The 15,790-nt window shown below is 44.5% G+C and overlaps 1 protein-coding gene across 1 annotated transcript; it reads right to left on the reverse strand.

Annotated features, from left to right (window-relative positions):
* On the reverse strand, positions 2,908 to 14,107 carry LOC8086468 (metal tolerance protein C4). Its single transcript, XM_021463837.1, has 13 exons — positions 13,702 to 14,107; positions 13,541 to 13,598; positions 12,322 to 12,454; positions 12,149 to 12,204; positions 11,726 to 11,840; positions 11,546 to 11,603; positions 11,330 to 11,448; positions 10,983 to 11,102; positions 10,657 to 10,758; positions 10,512 to 10,584; positions 3,869 to 3,936; positions 3,362 to 3,422; positions 2,908 to 3,285 (listed from the first exon to the last, which is right to left on the reverse strand). Exons 1-13 carry the CDS (start codon positions 14,021 to 14,023, stop codon positions 3,155 to 3,157), a joined length of 1,416 nt encoding a protein of 471 aa, XP_021319512.1. The 5' UTR covers positions 14,024 to 14,107; the 3' UTR covers positions 2,908 to 3,154.

Here is a 15,790-nt window from a genome sequence, read left to right on the forward strand (position 1 = left end):
GTGTCTGGAAAACCTAAAATTTGGCATGAGATCATAATATGGTTGTACTCTCTTGGCATAAAAATTTCAAATCATTTTAACAAAGTTGGACTATACATATTCACAAATGGATAAATATCTCACATACTTACATAACTATGTGAAAGATATATCCATTTGTGAACACCATATGGTCTCACTTTGTCAAAATGATTTATTCTATGGGAAGCTTATACACCCACATTATGACCCCATATCAATTCTTAGAATTTTTAGACCACTTTATGATATTATTTAGTTTTTCATCAGAATCACTAAAATGGTAGTCTAAGTAATGTTTAGCAAAACACTTAGTTTTTCATCGATATTTAGGATGTGAGCTCAAATAGACATGTCTTCTTACATGTACATTATTTTCTAATTTTTGGACATTGTTAGATAGGACGTGTAGTTCAAGTTGTAGTGATTTTCCAAAAGCGCGCAAAAATTCATTTAAACTATAGAAAATAATAAATTAGTTCTCAAATTTGTGAAACTTATACAAAGAGAAATATATGTAGTATATTTTATTTAAAAGTATTTTGGGTATATGAATACAATTGGATTAGAGTGTTTACTTCACAAGTTTGTCTAGTAATCAAATAGTGCTTAAATAAAACCTCGATAAACAGGAAATAAAACGTTAAGGCCCAATGGCTTGGGCTTGGGCCACGCATACACAGCAGGCCACATGAACCTGCTAGCCTACTAAGGCACTGTTAGATCTGAACCGTCCAAGGTCGACGCATGAAGGTTGCGGCCTCGGTAGCCGAGGGCGTCGCACACGGATGTCGCGGCCCCGATGACTGGCACGCTGAGGTCATGGTCCCGACGGCTGATGGTGGTGCGTGGAGGTTGTGGTCCAATGAGGAGGCATCATCGTCGTTGGTGGTGCGTGGAGGTTGTGGTCCAATGAGGAGGCATCATCGTCGTTGCAGATCTGTGTCCATTGAGCTCTCAGCGCGGTGAAAACGTAAAGTCCTCTCTGTGTCTTCCTCTGATCGTGTCCTGTTTCTTAGTTTCTTCATTAGGAGTGGCAGCGTCAGCAGCATATATGTGTTCTCTTAGTTTCTTCATTAGGAGTGGCAGCAGCAGCAGCATACAACGTTGATTTTGTGCTCAAATTTTAGATAAGTGATAGTATGTTCAGAAAAAACTAGGTGCTGAACTGGTTGGGATGCAATGTGCTCTGACATTTCTTTTAGGATTTGATCTTGCTCTTGCTCTGACATATTGTAGTTGTAGATGAACACAAGTATCCAAGTCTTAGAACCAAGAATCCAGTCTAACTAGCAGAGTATCCAATAATTATCTTGAATTGCTATGTTCTTTAATCAATCCATTTCAAGTTATCTGTGTTTGTATTTATATTTTTCATACAGTATACTTTCCATTTGGTGTTTTATTATTGCTTATGTCTTGCTTTTTCTCACAAGTATTTATCATACTACATTTTCCTTCTGCTGTTTCTTTTATGTGGACAAATTGCTGAATGTGGCTATCAGCGTCACCTTCATCTTAGTTGGAATGTATTTTTTATCAAACAATACTGGCACTGGCAAGGCTCACCTGCATACTGCTCCTGAAAGAAATTAGGCTGTAGGCGTTTTTTAGATAGAATGGACTCTAAGCTGTGAAGCACCTGATTACTGGATGGTGAAATTACTTCTTGTCTCTATTTATTGGCCCAATAATTGATATTTTTCCTAGAACAAATGGTATTGTTCAGCAAGCATATTTAGTGTGTTCTAAACTTTTGATCCAGTTCTCATATCCATCTTATCATGTGCCATTTCAGGGGACTGCCTATACAAGGGGAAAGTGAGGCTCGCAGGTTGCTGTGTGCAGCATACACCGCTGTGAGTTTGTGCCACTGATCTATATCCTTGCCAACTTGGGAGGCTAGAGAAGGGAGCTCAGCCATTTCCTCAACATATGGTGTTTCATGACATTGGAGTTAGTAATACTCCTACCATTTTGGAAACTATTAGTCACCTGTGTGTTAATGTAAGGATGAATGTTCAATGCACTTGTAATATTCTTATGGATATATTAATGTCAATATAATAGTTGTGCTCAATAACAAAATATCTATATGCATGTCATCATGTGTCAACTGAGTATATTGATCGGAATACTTGAATATATTGATTATTGCAATTATTTTTTTGTTGCCAGTATAGATTTGCTTGGGGGCTGACCTTCAAGGAAATCATAATTAACTTGGTGGTTAATGATAGTCAAGGAAAACTATAATTTCCTTGGAGGTGAAGTGCAGCCAAGGAACATAATTACCTTGACGGTCTAGAGTGTTTCCTCAGAGGTTGTCGACCCTCAAGAAAATAAATTTACTTGGCGGCTATCAACCCTCAAGAAAACTTGTTTCCTTGACGGTTGTAATATTTCCTTGGCCATTTAGCAAATTAAGTCTGGTCGTAGTTTTCTTAGCAGCTAGCCTCCAAGAAAATTATCCTTGAGTGTCAAAACCGCCAAGGAAACTAATTTTCCTTGACGGTTTGTGGTCAAGGATCATTTCCTTGACGGTTTAACCCCTTTTCAGCTTCTATTCTTGAGTGCGTTTGCTTGACGGTTTGTGGTTAAGGATCATTTCCTTAACGGTTTAACCCCTTTTCTTGGCGATTTTTAGCCGCCAAGGCAATTCGGGATTTAGGTAGTGTTTGTATGTTGCAAAGGAAAAGCAAAACACGGGAGAGAGGAAGAAGCTTCCTAGCGGGGTGTGGGCATGGGCCTGACCTCTCGTGGCCTCGTCTAGGCGGGGCATGGGCGTGGACGTGCTTCGCACGCGCGCAACCATGGTACTTTCCCGTTGAGCAGAAACGGAAAGGAAAGAAGTGGATTTTCTAATATATATGGAGTCTGTGTGCATCCTGCTTAATGCATGCACGGCCGTACATTAGCCGCTTCCAGAAATATATACTGATGCCAACCTTGAACATAAAGCCTTCCATGCCAGGCGTGACCATGTCTTCCTTCCAACTACCCCCCTCCTCGCTATGAAACAATAGCCATCTGATTCTTACATTGACAATGGAGGAAAATTTTAGGGACTGATGTTAATTAAATGCGATCAGCAGAGTGTTAATCAAATGCAATGTACACAGGTAATCTAAAAAACTTATGCTCTAAGAGAAAGTCCTTCTGGATTGTGTGCCTCGATGTCAACATGTTTAATCCCAGGCACAAGCTTTTGGATCTCAGACTCCAGCCGATCCACTTCATATCCCAGAGCTTCAACTACATCCTCGCCTGTCGAAACAGTGTAGTTTCAGATCAGGGTAGCAAAGCTTAGATCCATCTATAGAGCGACATGTATTTCACATACCGTAGTTAGCCATGACCCTTAGTAATTCCGTATCATCCTTGGACACTGCAGCTTCCCGGAACTGTAGAATGAAAATGATAAGAAGTCAGGGAGTAAAATGTGTTACCATTCGCTACAGTATGTTGTGAGATATTGGCAGTCTTTTCTCAGGGACGAGTTGGCTGATGTGTTGGAACAGCTCGTAATGTTCTTTGTGAAAGGTATAGTGGAAGAAGGGTACAAGACCACAAGCTCAAAGTGCCAGACAACTGTAATAAGATGAAACTAGGACATAATCTGCTTCCTTGACATTATTCTTTTCCAGATTAAACTAGCCAAGCATCAATAAAATGTCAGCTAGAATTTTAGCCACACAATTGGAACAGACTAATAATAGGGCAATAAATCACCTAGTTTGAAGGCTGAAAATTTTGCAATTATTTTACTACATTACTGACAGAAGAATACTGAATATCAAAATGCACATCAGTCAATGACTGTAGATAAAGTATTTTCAAGGTAAGGCACCTGTTTTGCCCAAGTCCCACGTCCAGTCCTTTCCAAATAATTTTGTACCAGAACAACTCCATTGAAATCTGTAAGACGATTTAGATGACAATAAATATCAGAAATTTTTTATGTAAAAAAAATTATTGCACTGGGAAATGAATTGTAACTAGGATATAAGATGTCACTCGCTTGATCTTCCTTGCGGCTGACAGGGCAGCCGATTAGGGCTGACCAGCGGTGGTGGCGGCCTGGCAATGGCAGCTGCGGCTGGCTGGGCTGGGGGCAGCGGCCTGGCTGGGAGCAGCTGCGGCTGGCTGGGCTGGGCGGCCTGGCTGGCAGCGGCTGAGGGGCGGCACGGCCAAGGGAGAGAAGGGGGCGACGGCGGCAGAAGGGAAGGGAAGGGAAGAGGCGCGGTGCACAAGGAGAGAGAGAGAGAGAGAGAGAGAGAAAAGGGTTGAACCCCAAACCTGCCTAACTTCTCATTGTCTCCCTCATATATATAAGGGGGGTTACAATTGCTAATGGTAGCCCATGAGTCTATCCTCCTATAGAGGCCTGATCTATACCAGCTGGACCTATTGCCCCTCTCTACTTTAACTAGCTTATCGTCGTCTTCCGGCATAGGTCCTATTGACCATGACATCTCTCCCTGCCTGAAGAATCAGCTCATCCTCAACTGAAATTTGGGATAGAGCTGTCTGAAGAGCTCAGCATCTTCCCAAGAGGACTCTGCAGTCGGTTGGTTCTTCCATTTGATCAAGACCTGTAGTTGGCCCTGGTATAGTCGTCATTTCAGCATGAGGTCGGGTTCTGGAACAGCAGCACCTTTGTGCATTGTCGGCACCTGGCCGGGCTCACAATGTTCGGGGCCTATGTGGGGTAGGCATTGTGGATGCGGGCCGCCTCATGTAGATTCAAATGGTAGGCAACCGAGCCAATGCATTCACTGATCTGAAAGGGGCCGAAGTATTTTGGAGCTAACTTGGCTTTCTGAAGGGTCGAGATGCCCAATGCCGCTCGAGCCATTAGTTTAAGCCATACCCAATCACTAACTTGGAATGATCGGTCTGTGTGCTTGTCATCATAGTATTTTTTGTAGTAATTGCAGGAGACGTACTTTTGTTTGTTCTAGAAACTGATCACGCTCTGTAAGCAGATCATCATCGACTGAAGGTACTGCAGCATCACCTGGACTATAGGTTTTCAGCTGTGGGGGTCACGTCCATAGACCAGTTTGAATGAGTACCGATGGACTTTTGGTAAGCGGTGTTGTAGCAAAACTCTGCCCAAGGGGGCCATCTGATCCATTCTTTTGGTTTGTTTCATGTAGGTACATAGTGATGACTTTGTTTACTATTTCTGACTAGCCATCTGACTGTGGGTGGTGGGCTGATGTCATCTATAGTTTTACTGCATATAATCAAAATAGTTCTTGCCAGAATCTTGACAAAGGAATCGATTCGAATCGCTGTCTCTCCCGGATAGTGAGAACTTGACAGAGTAGCGGCAAACGTAGCATTCACTAAGTACAATGGTTCTTGATAATGATGTTGAGGATAGCAAGGAAGAACATATGATGAAACTTGATATGGTTATTATTGTTTGTAATAATCAAATGAAGTACTTAGTCTAGGTGCTAATCTAGTGGTAGGCAAATGGTAGACATAATGATGTTGAGGATAGCAAGAAAGATGATTAATATGATGCCTTTACAAATGGTGTACCATCCAATATAAGCTTTTGGCAAATTGTCCAAGTCAAACCAGCTACACTTATACTCAGCCTTGCATGATCCTTGGTGTCTTTTCTGTTTGGTTAGACGGGTAAGTCTAGCTGAGTACATCCTCGTATTCAGGGTTTATTCCCATCTGTTGCGGATGATGTCTTTTATGATGGCTTCTGCAAGACCTGTCTCCATCCCGCTGGGGATGAGGACTAAACCGTTGGGCACGGTTCTCTAACAACTTCGCACCCTGATGCTTTTGGTGGATGAGATGAGACTCTGGCAGTAACAAGAACTGGTGAAATGTGTGTGTAAACTATTTTGCTTCCGCTACTTCAAAACTTGTGTTGTAATAAGTACTCCGATGTGGTGCCGCTTCGTCGACAATGAATGAACTATGTAACAATCATTGTATTGTGTTGAACTATTACGATCTTGGTATATTGCAAAGTTGGTTTGAAGTCCTTCGTGATTTCAGTTGACTACCGAGATTATATGGGCTCAAGTCTGGAAACTTGATTGCTAGATCGATCATTTCTGCACTTGAACTCTTATAATTTGGTCGGTTCTGTGACAGCTGGCATACAGAGCCTCCAGTCAGCCGTTCATGAGAAGAATGGAGCCTAAGAAGTTTACCAACTGTTTCCACGTACTCTGATAGTTGTAAGTGTTATTATAAATATGTTTTCCGCTATATATAATATTGTTTCTAATATTTCTATTCTTTTGTTGTATGCGTGGACTTCCTGGGCACACATATGATGACTCTGGTCTTGTTTTGAAAACCAGGGTGTGACATCGTATGCCTTCTAGGATTCTTGATATGAAATCTCCGGTTGAACTTTATTGGGACAATGGGAATTCAAGGTACCCCCTAAGGTATTTGGATGTGTTTGCTTTGTTAGGGACCATAGACCTTCGGTTCGCAAGTTAGACCCTCGAGCCGTAAAGTGTGTCTTCGTTGGATATTCCTCTATACAAAAGGGCTACAAGTGTTGGGACCCTATTGGAAAAAAATTATTTGTATGGATGTGACGTTTCGTGAGTTTGAACCATACTATACAAAACCATGGGACCTTGATCCGTTGTTCGAAGAATTCTCTTCAGTCATTGAGAGTGACAGAAGAGAGGGGGAGAATGAAGGAACTACTCAAAAGGAGGTAATTGTTGGTGCCATTCCATGTCCAATGGATGAGAAGGTGGTGGATCATGATAGTGTTGAGTATGAGAAGTGGCTGCCATGAGAATGGAGAGATGATTGACGACGAGAGTGAGGTGGTAGTTGTTGAAGGGAGTGAAGCTATTGGGATGACAGAGAATAGAGAAACAGAGGATAATGTTGAGAATAGAGAAACAGAGGATAATGTTGAGAATCGAAGGAGACAGTTCAGGAGTCAGGGGGAGCAAATAGTTGAGAAGGAGCCAATAGTGTATCGAAGGAGGTGATTTAGGAGTCAGGAGGAGCAAGTTCGTGCACTACAGTCACAACAGCCTGTCTCAACAGTCCCAAATCTCTCATCGGCCTTCTCTCCATTGAGCCCTTTGACCCAATCAGGGCCAAGTGGTAATGTCTCTCCTACCCCTGAGCATGTAGTTACCTCTTGCACAACGTGGAGATACTAGATCTAATTTTAGAAAACCTCCTGTTCGTTATGGATTTGAGCATCCTAGTACAAATCATGACATTGTCAACTTTCTCTCATACTCTCGCCTTTCACCTGCATATAGAGCATTTGTTGCATCTTTACAAACAGTGCCTATTCCAAGGGACTGGAAGTATGCAAAACATGATCCTAACTGGAATACAGCAATGAGAGAAGAGATGCATGCTCTTCAGAAGAACAAGACTTGGGAACTGGTCCCACTTCCAAAAGGGAAAAAGGTTGTGGGCTGCAAGTGGGTCTTCACTGTGAAGCAAAATCCAAAAGGAGAAGTGGACAGATATAAGACAAGGTTAGTTGCCAAAGGCTATAGTCAAACATATGGCATTGATTATGATAAAACCTTTGCTCTCGTGGCAAAGATGGGTACTGTTAGGGCTTTAATCTCCTGTGCAGTAAACTTTGGTTGGCCTCTACATCAGATGGATGTAAAGAATGCATTTCTTCATGGTGACTTGCAAGAAGAAGTATATATGGAAATCCCACCGTGTTTTGCAAATAGACAAACGGTTGGGAAGGTGTGTAGACTTAAAAAATCACTCTATGGATTGAAGCAATCACCTCGGGCGTGGTTTGACAGGTTTAGGAGAGCTTTTTGTGGTATGGGCTACACTCAATGTAATGGTGATCATACGGTCTTCTATAAGGATAAAGGAACATTTATCACTATTATGGCAGTGTATGTGGATGATATTGTGATTACAGGAGATGATGTGGAGGAAATCAAATATTTAAAGAAGAATCTAGGAAGGGCCTTCGAGGTAAAAGATCTTGGACCGCTAAGGTATTTTCTGGGGATTGAGATTGCCAAGTCACCAAAGGGGATAGTTCTCTCTCAGAGAAAATATGTCCTTGATCTGTTGACTGAAACTGGCATGCTTGGATGTCGGCCATGTAGCACTCCGATTGATAAAAATCATCAAACTAGTGCCCAATGTGGAGACTCTGTGAATAAAGGAACATATCAAAGATTGGTGGGTAGACTGATATACCTATGTCATACAGGGCCTGACATTTCCTATGCAGTGAGTGTTGTGAGCAGGTATATGCATAATCCAAGAACAGGACATATGGAAGTTGTTTACAGGATTTTGAGATATCTAAAGGGAACCCCTGGGAGAGGATTATGGTTCAGGAGGAATGGGCACCTAGATTTGGAAGGCAAGTGTGATGCATATTGGGCAAGTAGCAAAGATGATAGAAGATCGACCTATGAGTATTGTATATTTGTGGGAGGCAATCTTGTCTCATGGAGAAGTAAGAAACAAGCAGTTGTGGCTCGGTCTACAGCAGAGGCCGAATACAGAGCAATGACATTGAGTCTATGTAAGATGTTATGGTTAAAAGGCTTACTAAAGGAACTGCGAGTGTTGAGAAATGAGACCATGATGCTTCATTGTGACAATGTTGCTGCAATCAATATTGCAAACAATCCAGTTCAGTTTAACCGAACCAAACATGTTGAGATTGATAGATTCTTCATCAAGGAAAAGTTACACAGTGGGGCCCTAAAGCTAGAGTATGTAAAATCACGTAGTCAACTAGCAGGTTGTCTTACAAAGGGTTTAGGACCTAGTGAAAACGAGTTGAGTTGTAGCAAGATGGGCATGTTAGATATCTTAAGCCGATCAAGATGGGCATGTTAGATATCTATAGCCCATCGGCTGGTCGAACCTTGGTCAACTGGGTACGACCAGCCGACGTGAAAACATTGTGAATTAGAGCAAAAAAGAAAGATGTCTGCAGCATGTCTTCAAACTCAGCGCCTTCCATATTTAAACCATCAATGGAAGGTATGACAACTCTTTAGATATAGACCAAATCAACTTAATTAAGTTATAAATCAAAATTCACTTCATGGGAAAAGGGGGAAAACAAGATTAACCATCTGAAATGTTCAATAACAAGGATTATCCAAAAATTATTCAAATTGTCTGTCTCGGTTAACAGGACTTTGGATGACAATATCGCTAGTGGCTAACTGGTACCAACTCCACACCATCTACCAGCAGATGATCAATACTGTTAAGGATATTATGTCATAGGTCACTGCATACTGGGTAATTCCACCCATAACCATGGAGCACAGTTTTGAAAATCGACGATTACAACTCACCTAGTCGCGACTAGTCGCTAGGCTATGGCCTGGCGCCTGGACTAGGGGGGTAATCGGCCCCCTAGGCGGGCGGAGCACCTAGGCGGAGCCAGGTGTCGACTCGGCGCGATTCAGCGGCGCCCAGGAGCCCTAGGCAGCGAGGAATCTAGCGATTCAGGCGTGGCGGCGTGGAATCGCGGGAAATTTCGGCTGCGCGGGCGACCGCGCGCGTGGGAAAGAATGCGCGCGTGGGAGGCAGGAAGGGGGAAACGAAGCTGCACGCCCGCTCGTTCTCGCCTCGACCTCCACCTCCCTACGACGACGCCCGCACGGAAGTAGCTCCCGCCGGCGACGCTCATCCCCTCCTGCAGTGCGCCTCCGAGGTCCTCCTCCTCCCCGTTGAGCGCATCCTCCTCCCCACCTCGACCACTTCCCTGCGACGCCACCCGCAGGGTAGCACCTCCTGCCGGCGAAGCTTGTCCCCACCTCGACCTCCACCTCCCTGCGACACCGCCCGCGGGGAAGGACTTCCCGCCGGCGACCGTCCTCGCCGCCTGCAGTGGCCCGCCGAGCACGTCCTCCTCCCCGCTCCGACCTCCACCTCCCTGCTACACCGCCCCGCCCGCAGGGAAGCAGCTCCCTCCGGCGAAGCTCATCCCCGCCTGCTTCTCTCGTACTCCTCTGCTCCAAGGGCCAAGGACGAATGTATGTATGTTCTCCCCTGCTCCTCTCCTCTGTTTCCTTTCCCTGCTTCTATCCTCTGTCCCCTTTCCTGCTGAATCTGAAATTGCTCTGAAATCTGAAGCTATAAATGTATATATTATAAATTGGCAAAGCGCCTAGAAAAACGCCTAGCATCGCGGTAGGCTAGCCTAGGCTGGACTAGTCGCTAGGCTAAGGGTCATCGCCTAGATTTCGCCTAGCGCCTAGCAAAACTTTGCCATGGAGCATGACTCATTCTTTTCCTACTATTCCAATAGTACTACATTCTGACAAGTACTAAACAAGTCTAGCTCAGATTAAGTCTAAAAAGAGCCTCCAGGATTAGAAATAATGTGCACAAATTTTCAATAGCACCTCTGCCCAGAACTGGCCATGCTATCACACATACGAATTGAAAGTGATGAAAATGATGTAACTGTTTTAGATATATGGTGAATTGCCAGAATATAAAGACTATACCAATTTCAGCCTTGAATCTAAAAAAACCTGGCCCAATCACCTCACTTTTGCAATCATAAAGAGCATCTACAACCTGCAAGAAGATATCAATTAGCTTCATGAAAAAGCTTCTAAGCAGTTCCAAAAATATAATGCCGAAGCTCACCGGATCAGACTTAAGAAATTCAAGGACTCGCTGCATGTCATGATCATCAATGGCCCGGCCAATTAAAGCATGCCTATTCCTCTGAATGAGAAAAATAGCAACCTACATGGAGAGCAAATCTATTGAACAGCTGCTTTCCAACAAGACATGGACAGAAAATAATCAAAATCATCAGCAAACATGCTGAGGTCCCAACAATGTCAGAATGAATAGCATACCATCCCCAGTAAATTGCCAACAATGAGACATCAATTATTCATTTATAAAACAGAACTATGAGACATGTGTAGGAAGTATGAAGCACAAACATACAATGAATAGCATACCATCCCCAGTAAATTGCCAACAATGATTGAGCCAATTGGATCATACATAGCATTTCCTGTCATTTGAACAGCTACCAAAGATGCTGCAGCAATAGCAAGGCCTGTAACAGCAGCACCATCCTGTAGACCAATATCCAATGTGAAAAAATGAGAATGAAATCAATACAGAAAAGTACTAGGTGATGAAAGGTGGTCAACCATTAATTGAAGTCAATTATGAAAACTAATTTCCATTAAAGTCAACCATTACAAATGGCAGAAATGAAAATGAGTATATGTTGTGATTGAACTACATAAATAAAAAATAAAAAAAAGGAGAAAAACTGTTAGGTGGTCATATTACTGACTTCAGTCATAACAGCAACGGAAGTTGGATCATGACCACGCCAGATATAGTCCCAGATACTCATTCCCTCTGCTTCTGCACCTTTCCTAACAGCCTTTATAGCAACAAGCAGTGAAGCACCTAACAGACAACAGGATTTCTCAAGTAAATTATAGCTACAATACACACCCCAAGAAAAAGTAAGGGGGTGACAGAGGTAGCAGCAAGCGAGCAACACCTTCAATTAGGAAGGACCCACCAATCACTAATGCAGCCCAGTGAATATTCTCTGGAGGCTGTCAAACAAAGTATGGATATGAGCATTATCATACTTGGATGGTGACTGATGACGTTTGATAATAAAATGAAATTTTGTGCATAAAGTTCTCATGACTCAAATGACACTTCGGTAACATACTTGAGAATTCCATAAATTTTGAACTCCATGCACAATGGTAGCACCTGAACCCAAGCAAAATATTCCAACTGCAGATATAAGAGACCATACAAATCTTTCCTTTGAATAACCATAGCTGCAAAAAAGAAAGCCAGGATTAACATCTGTCAATTCAAAACATAAGGCATCATTGCAGCTTATGGTGTATCATATTTAATCCCATCACTAGTTGTCTAATGGCTATTATGTAATTGCTGTGATAATTAATAACATGCTTTCCTAATCATGAATCCATCATATTTTACATCAAAGGAATGGAGTGGTTCTCATTCATGAAAAAGAGGGAATAAATTTACTTAACCAAAAACAGTACAGTAAAGAACTAAGAACGTTCCAATTATTTTCTGACAAAGCATATATCCCAGAAGAATTGATTATACATACGGGTGTAGAGCATCTGGAGCACGTCTTGAGCTGCTCAAACCATAAGCAAGAAGAGCCTGAAAGTTGATGAACAATTAGTCCTAAGATTCTTTGTTCTTGGACATGGAACAGAGAGGAAACGTATATACATTAACCGCCATAGCAAAAAAAAAGAAAAAACGAAACGAACTTACCTGGTTAGCGAAGTCTGCAACGGAATGCACTAGCTCAGCTAGCATAACATGACTTGATGTTGAAATCCACACTCCAAACTTTAGGGAGAAAACGAGGAAGTTGCACCATAGTGCCGTGTTAACCGCTCGATGGCTGAGGTCACATTCCATTATCAATTACATTAAACAGAATGTATATCAAAAAATAACTTCATGAGCAATCCAAACAAGTAGCAATGACATTATTCTGTTGATAACAAAATGCTGGAGACTGGATTTGTTTTCTTCTTCCTGTTTTGTACAGATAAAACTTATAAAATGAATTCGGTAGGGGCTTCCCCTCCTGTTTGTTCAAAAAAAAACAAAACGCTGGAGCAACTAGTATAGGTTATCCTTTGTAATTGCATTTCTTTACCACAATGACAAAAAATAAAAGGTTAGTGTGCAATGAGTATTTATCGTGCAGCATCATGATTCAGACTCATAGTTCAACCTGAAGCAATTCGAAATGGGCTTTTTTTCATTCTCGTCATCTCGTCCAAGAAAGGGGTAGGTCAATGACCCTATCCTCCAAAGGTACATTCTCTCATGCCACCCACCCCAAAAATTATCCAGAGCCTTGTTTAGTTGGCAAAAATTTTGGATTTTGGGTACTGTAACACTTTCGTTTGTATTTGGTAACTATTGTCCAATCATGGACTAACTAGGCTCAAAAGATCCGTCTCGCAAATTACAAGTAAACTGTGTAATTAGTTTTTGTTTTCGTCTATATTTAATATTCCATGCATGTGCCGCAAGATTCAATTTAACGGGAAATCTTGAATCTTTTTGGGAACTAAACAAAGCCCAGATACTCATTTGGTAAGAGGAATAACATATCCCCTACTGTGTACTGTCACAACATCAAGGCAAGAGCATTTGTGTTCCATCACAGCACAGAATCCACAGATGTACATATACCAAAACTATCTCACTCACAAAGTCACAATTTATCTGATACATAGGGTAGTGGGTACGAGGCACTCTGCTGAGCATCTTTTTTATTGCAATGTTTCATATATAAATAGCCTAATTAGATTTTGCATCAAAGCAAAGAATATCAATAATTCATGACGAGAACAAACTTCAGAAATCTGTTTCACTGGATACGCAATCTTCTGACTTCTGAGGTAAATGTTAAGTGTATGAAGGTCCATCGTCAAAATGTGACTTCTGAGAGAGATCAAGGAAGGGGAATTACCTGTGTTCATCGTCAAAATGTGCCTTCTTCTTGCCCTTGGCCACACGCAGAGAATAACCTGCATCAGAAAAGCAACAGCACCCAACATAAGGCAAGAGCTAAACAAATAAAAAAAAGCAGGCACAACGGGGGATTGAAAGAAGGGGCCAGCCCTTCCTTACTGCGGGAGATGGTGAGCCGGACGGGAGCCGCGTCGGCGACGGCGCCGGGGGGACGCGACGCCGCGGGAGGCAGAGCCCGCCTCCACCACCCGCCACGGAGGCTGAAGAGGCCCGCGGCAGCTGACGCGGAGAAGAGGAGAGGACGGGGCGAGAAAGCCGAGCCAGATGGCGGGAGCGGGGGCAGCGGCGACGTGGGGCCCTCGCGGCCGTCGTCGTCGTCACGGCGGGATAGGAGGAATGGGCAGGGCGAGAGGAGACGAGTAGGGGAGGTGGAGGAGAGGCAGCGGAGGCGGAGGGCCGCGGAGGCGAGGGGACGACGCATATTTAGGCGTGCCGGCGTCGCCGGTGCTGCTTCCGCGGGTCGGGCGCAGCTCCCATTCGTTGAAGGGTCTCCTGCGCTGCGAGGCTAGGACAGGTTCAGAGCATCTCCAAGGACTTTGCAAATGAATTTTGCATTTGGCGTTGTTTGTAAAGTCCCAAACTCATTTGCAAAGTCTAAAAATAGTCCAACTCCAAGTAACTTTGCATTTAGACTTGGCAAACCCAAAGTGTGGACCCCACTCCCGAATTTTTTTTCACCGATCGCGTCCGCGCGTTTTTTCCCTTCGCGCCATTTTGACGTAAGTCATGCGTGCTAGTCGCCGCCCAGCCCAGATCTTCTCGTTAGTCGCCGCCCAGCCCAGGCCGCGTTCGTCGTTCGTCGCCGTCGTCGTTCGCGTCAGTTCGGCTCCGTCCTCCTCCGAGGGAAGGCCCACCTCCGTTCCCGCGCCGTAGCCGCGTACGTCGTCGTTCGTGGAGAGCGGACGGTCGTAGAGAAATCGCGCGGGGCGGGGGGGGACGGAGTTCGACGTGGAAGGCTGAAATTGTAGATGCAAAGTGGTGGGAAGGTTTGCATATATGCAAAGCCTCAACCTCTATTTGCAAAGTTAACCAAATTGCAAACCTTATTTTGTAAAACTATTGGAGGGGTATTTTCTACTCTTTTTTGCAAACAGGGCAATGCAAAGTTTGTTTGCAAAGTCCTTGGAGATGCTCTAAGGCCTCGTTCAGTTTGCAAAAAAATTAGGACGAAAGCAAAAAATTTTAGATTTCGGACTTTTGGAATTAAACGGGCCGGCGAAATCTCGCATGTGCATTGTAGCCCAAAACATTTCGGCCTGCTACCACCGTCGCCTCGGTAACCCCTCACTCGTGACCACCGCCCTTATCCATCCCCGTCATCCCCATCCACTCCAACCCTAGCCGCAGTCGGCATACACCATCCGCCACAGCCGCCCTTCCCATCCACCTCCGCCGTCCGCCGCCTGCCACCCTCCCCCTCCCAAGTACCCGGTAGTGCAGATCCGCCGCTCGCCGTGCCCCAGCCGGCCGAATCCACTCGCCCAGCACTCTCTCAGCCATTGTCGGCCACCACGGAGACGACTTCGACGCCGGCAACACCAATGACGAGCGGGAGACCGTGTTCCCCACGGCCGATGCGGACTGGTTCCAAGGCGGTGGTGGCTGCCATTTCTCCAAAGGAGCGAGGTCTAGCCACGTCACCAACCCCCGCCTAGGGTTGGACAGCTTGAACATCAACGGTGGCGAGGTATGGTCTGGCGACCCTTCGTACCCCAGCAACTATCCCAGTGAGTACAACGTGGCCGCAGGTTTTCCCCCTTCGATTCGAGTCCCCGAACGCAGACCTCCTCCAAGCATCGGCGGTGGCCCTCCCTCTCCATTCTCCCCGCCGTGGTCGTCTCCTCATCCGGCCAGATCCGGGCCGGCCAGCCAACCTACGTATGGTGACATAGGACGAGCCTTCAGCCCGCCACGGCCGCCTCGTCATCCGTCCTGGTTAACCCCGCCACGTCCTGCATCAACAAGCCCGCCGTACCGCCGAGGTACTGCCCGCACCCAGCGAGGCGGTCGGCCCCATCAAGCCACGACCGACGGCGACGTTCTACTGGTATACCTTCGTCCTAGTACCTTTTTTGTAACAAATTCATACTACTTGTGCTTCCAATTGATGTCGTAGCCATTCAAATAAGTTATGCAATGTAAACGTATCCCTTTCTTATTAACACTGATTTAGGCTACAAAAAGCAAG

This window comes from Sorghum bicolor, chromosome 6 (genome assembly GCF_000003195.3).
Source record: "Sorghum bicolor cultivar BTx623 chromosome 6, Sorghum_bicolor_NCBIv3, whole genome shotgun sequence".
Classification (NCBI taxonomy): domain Eukaryota; kingdom Viridiplantae; phylum Streptophyta; class Magnoliopsida; order Poales; family Poaceae; genus Sorghum; species Sorghum bicolor.

Bases quoted from the DNA above. Each gene is read 5' to 3' on its own strand.
- LOC8086468 (XM_021463837.1), bottom strand. From the start codon at position 14,023: ATGCGTCGTCCCCTCGCCTCCGCGGCCCTCCGCCTCCGCTGCCTCTCC. The intron at 3,423-3,868 runs GTGCCTTACCTT...TTCATTCTACAG, and splicing joins GTGGGACTTGGGCAAAACAG to TTCCGGGAAGCTGCAGTGTC. The intron at 3,286-3,361 runs GTATGTGAAATA...CTGTTTCGACAG, and splicing joins AAGGGTCATGGCTAACTACG to GCGAGGATGTAGTTGAAGCT.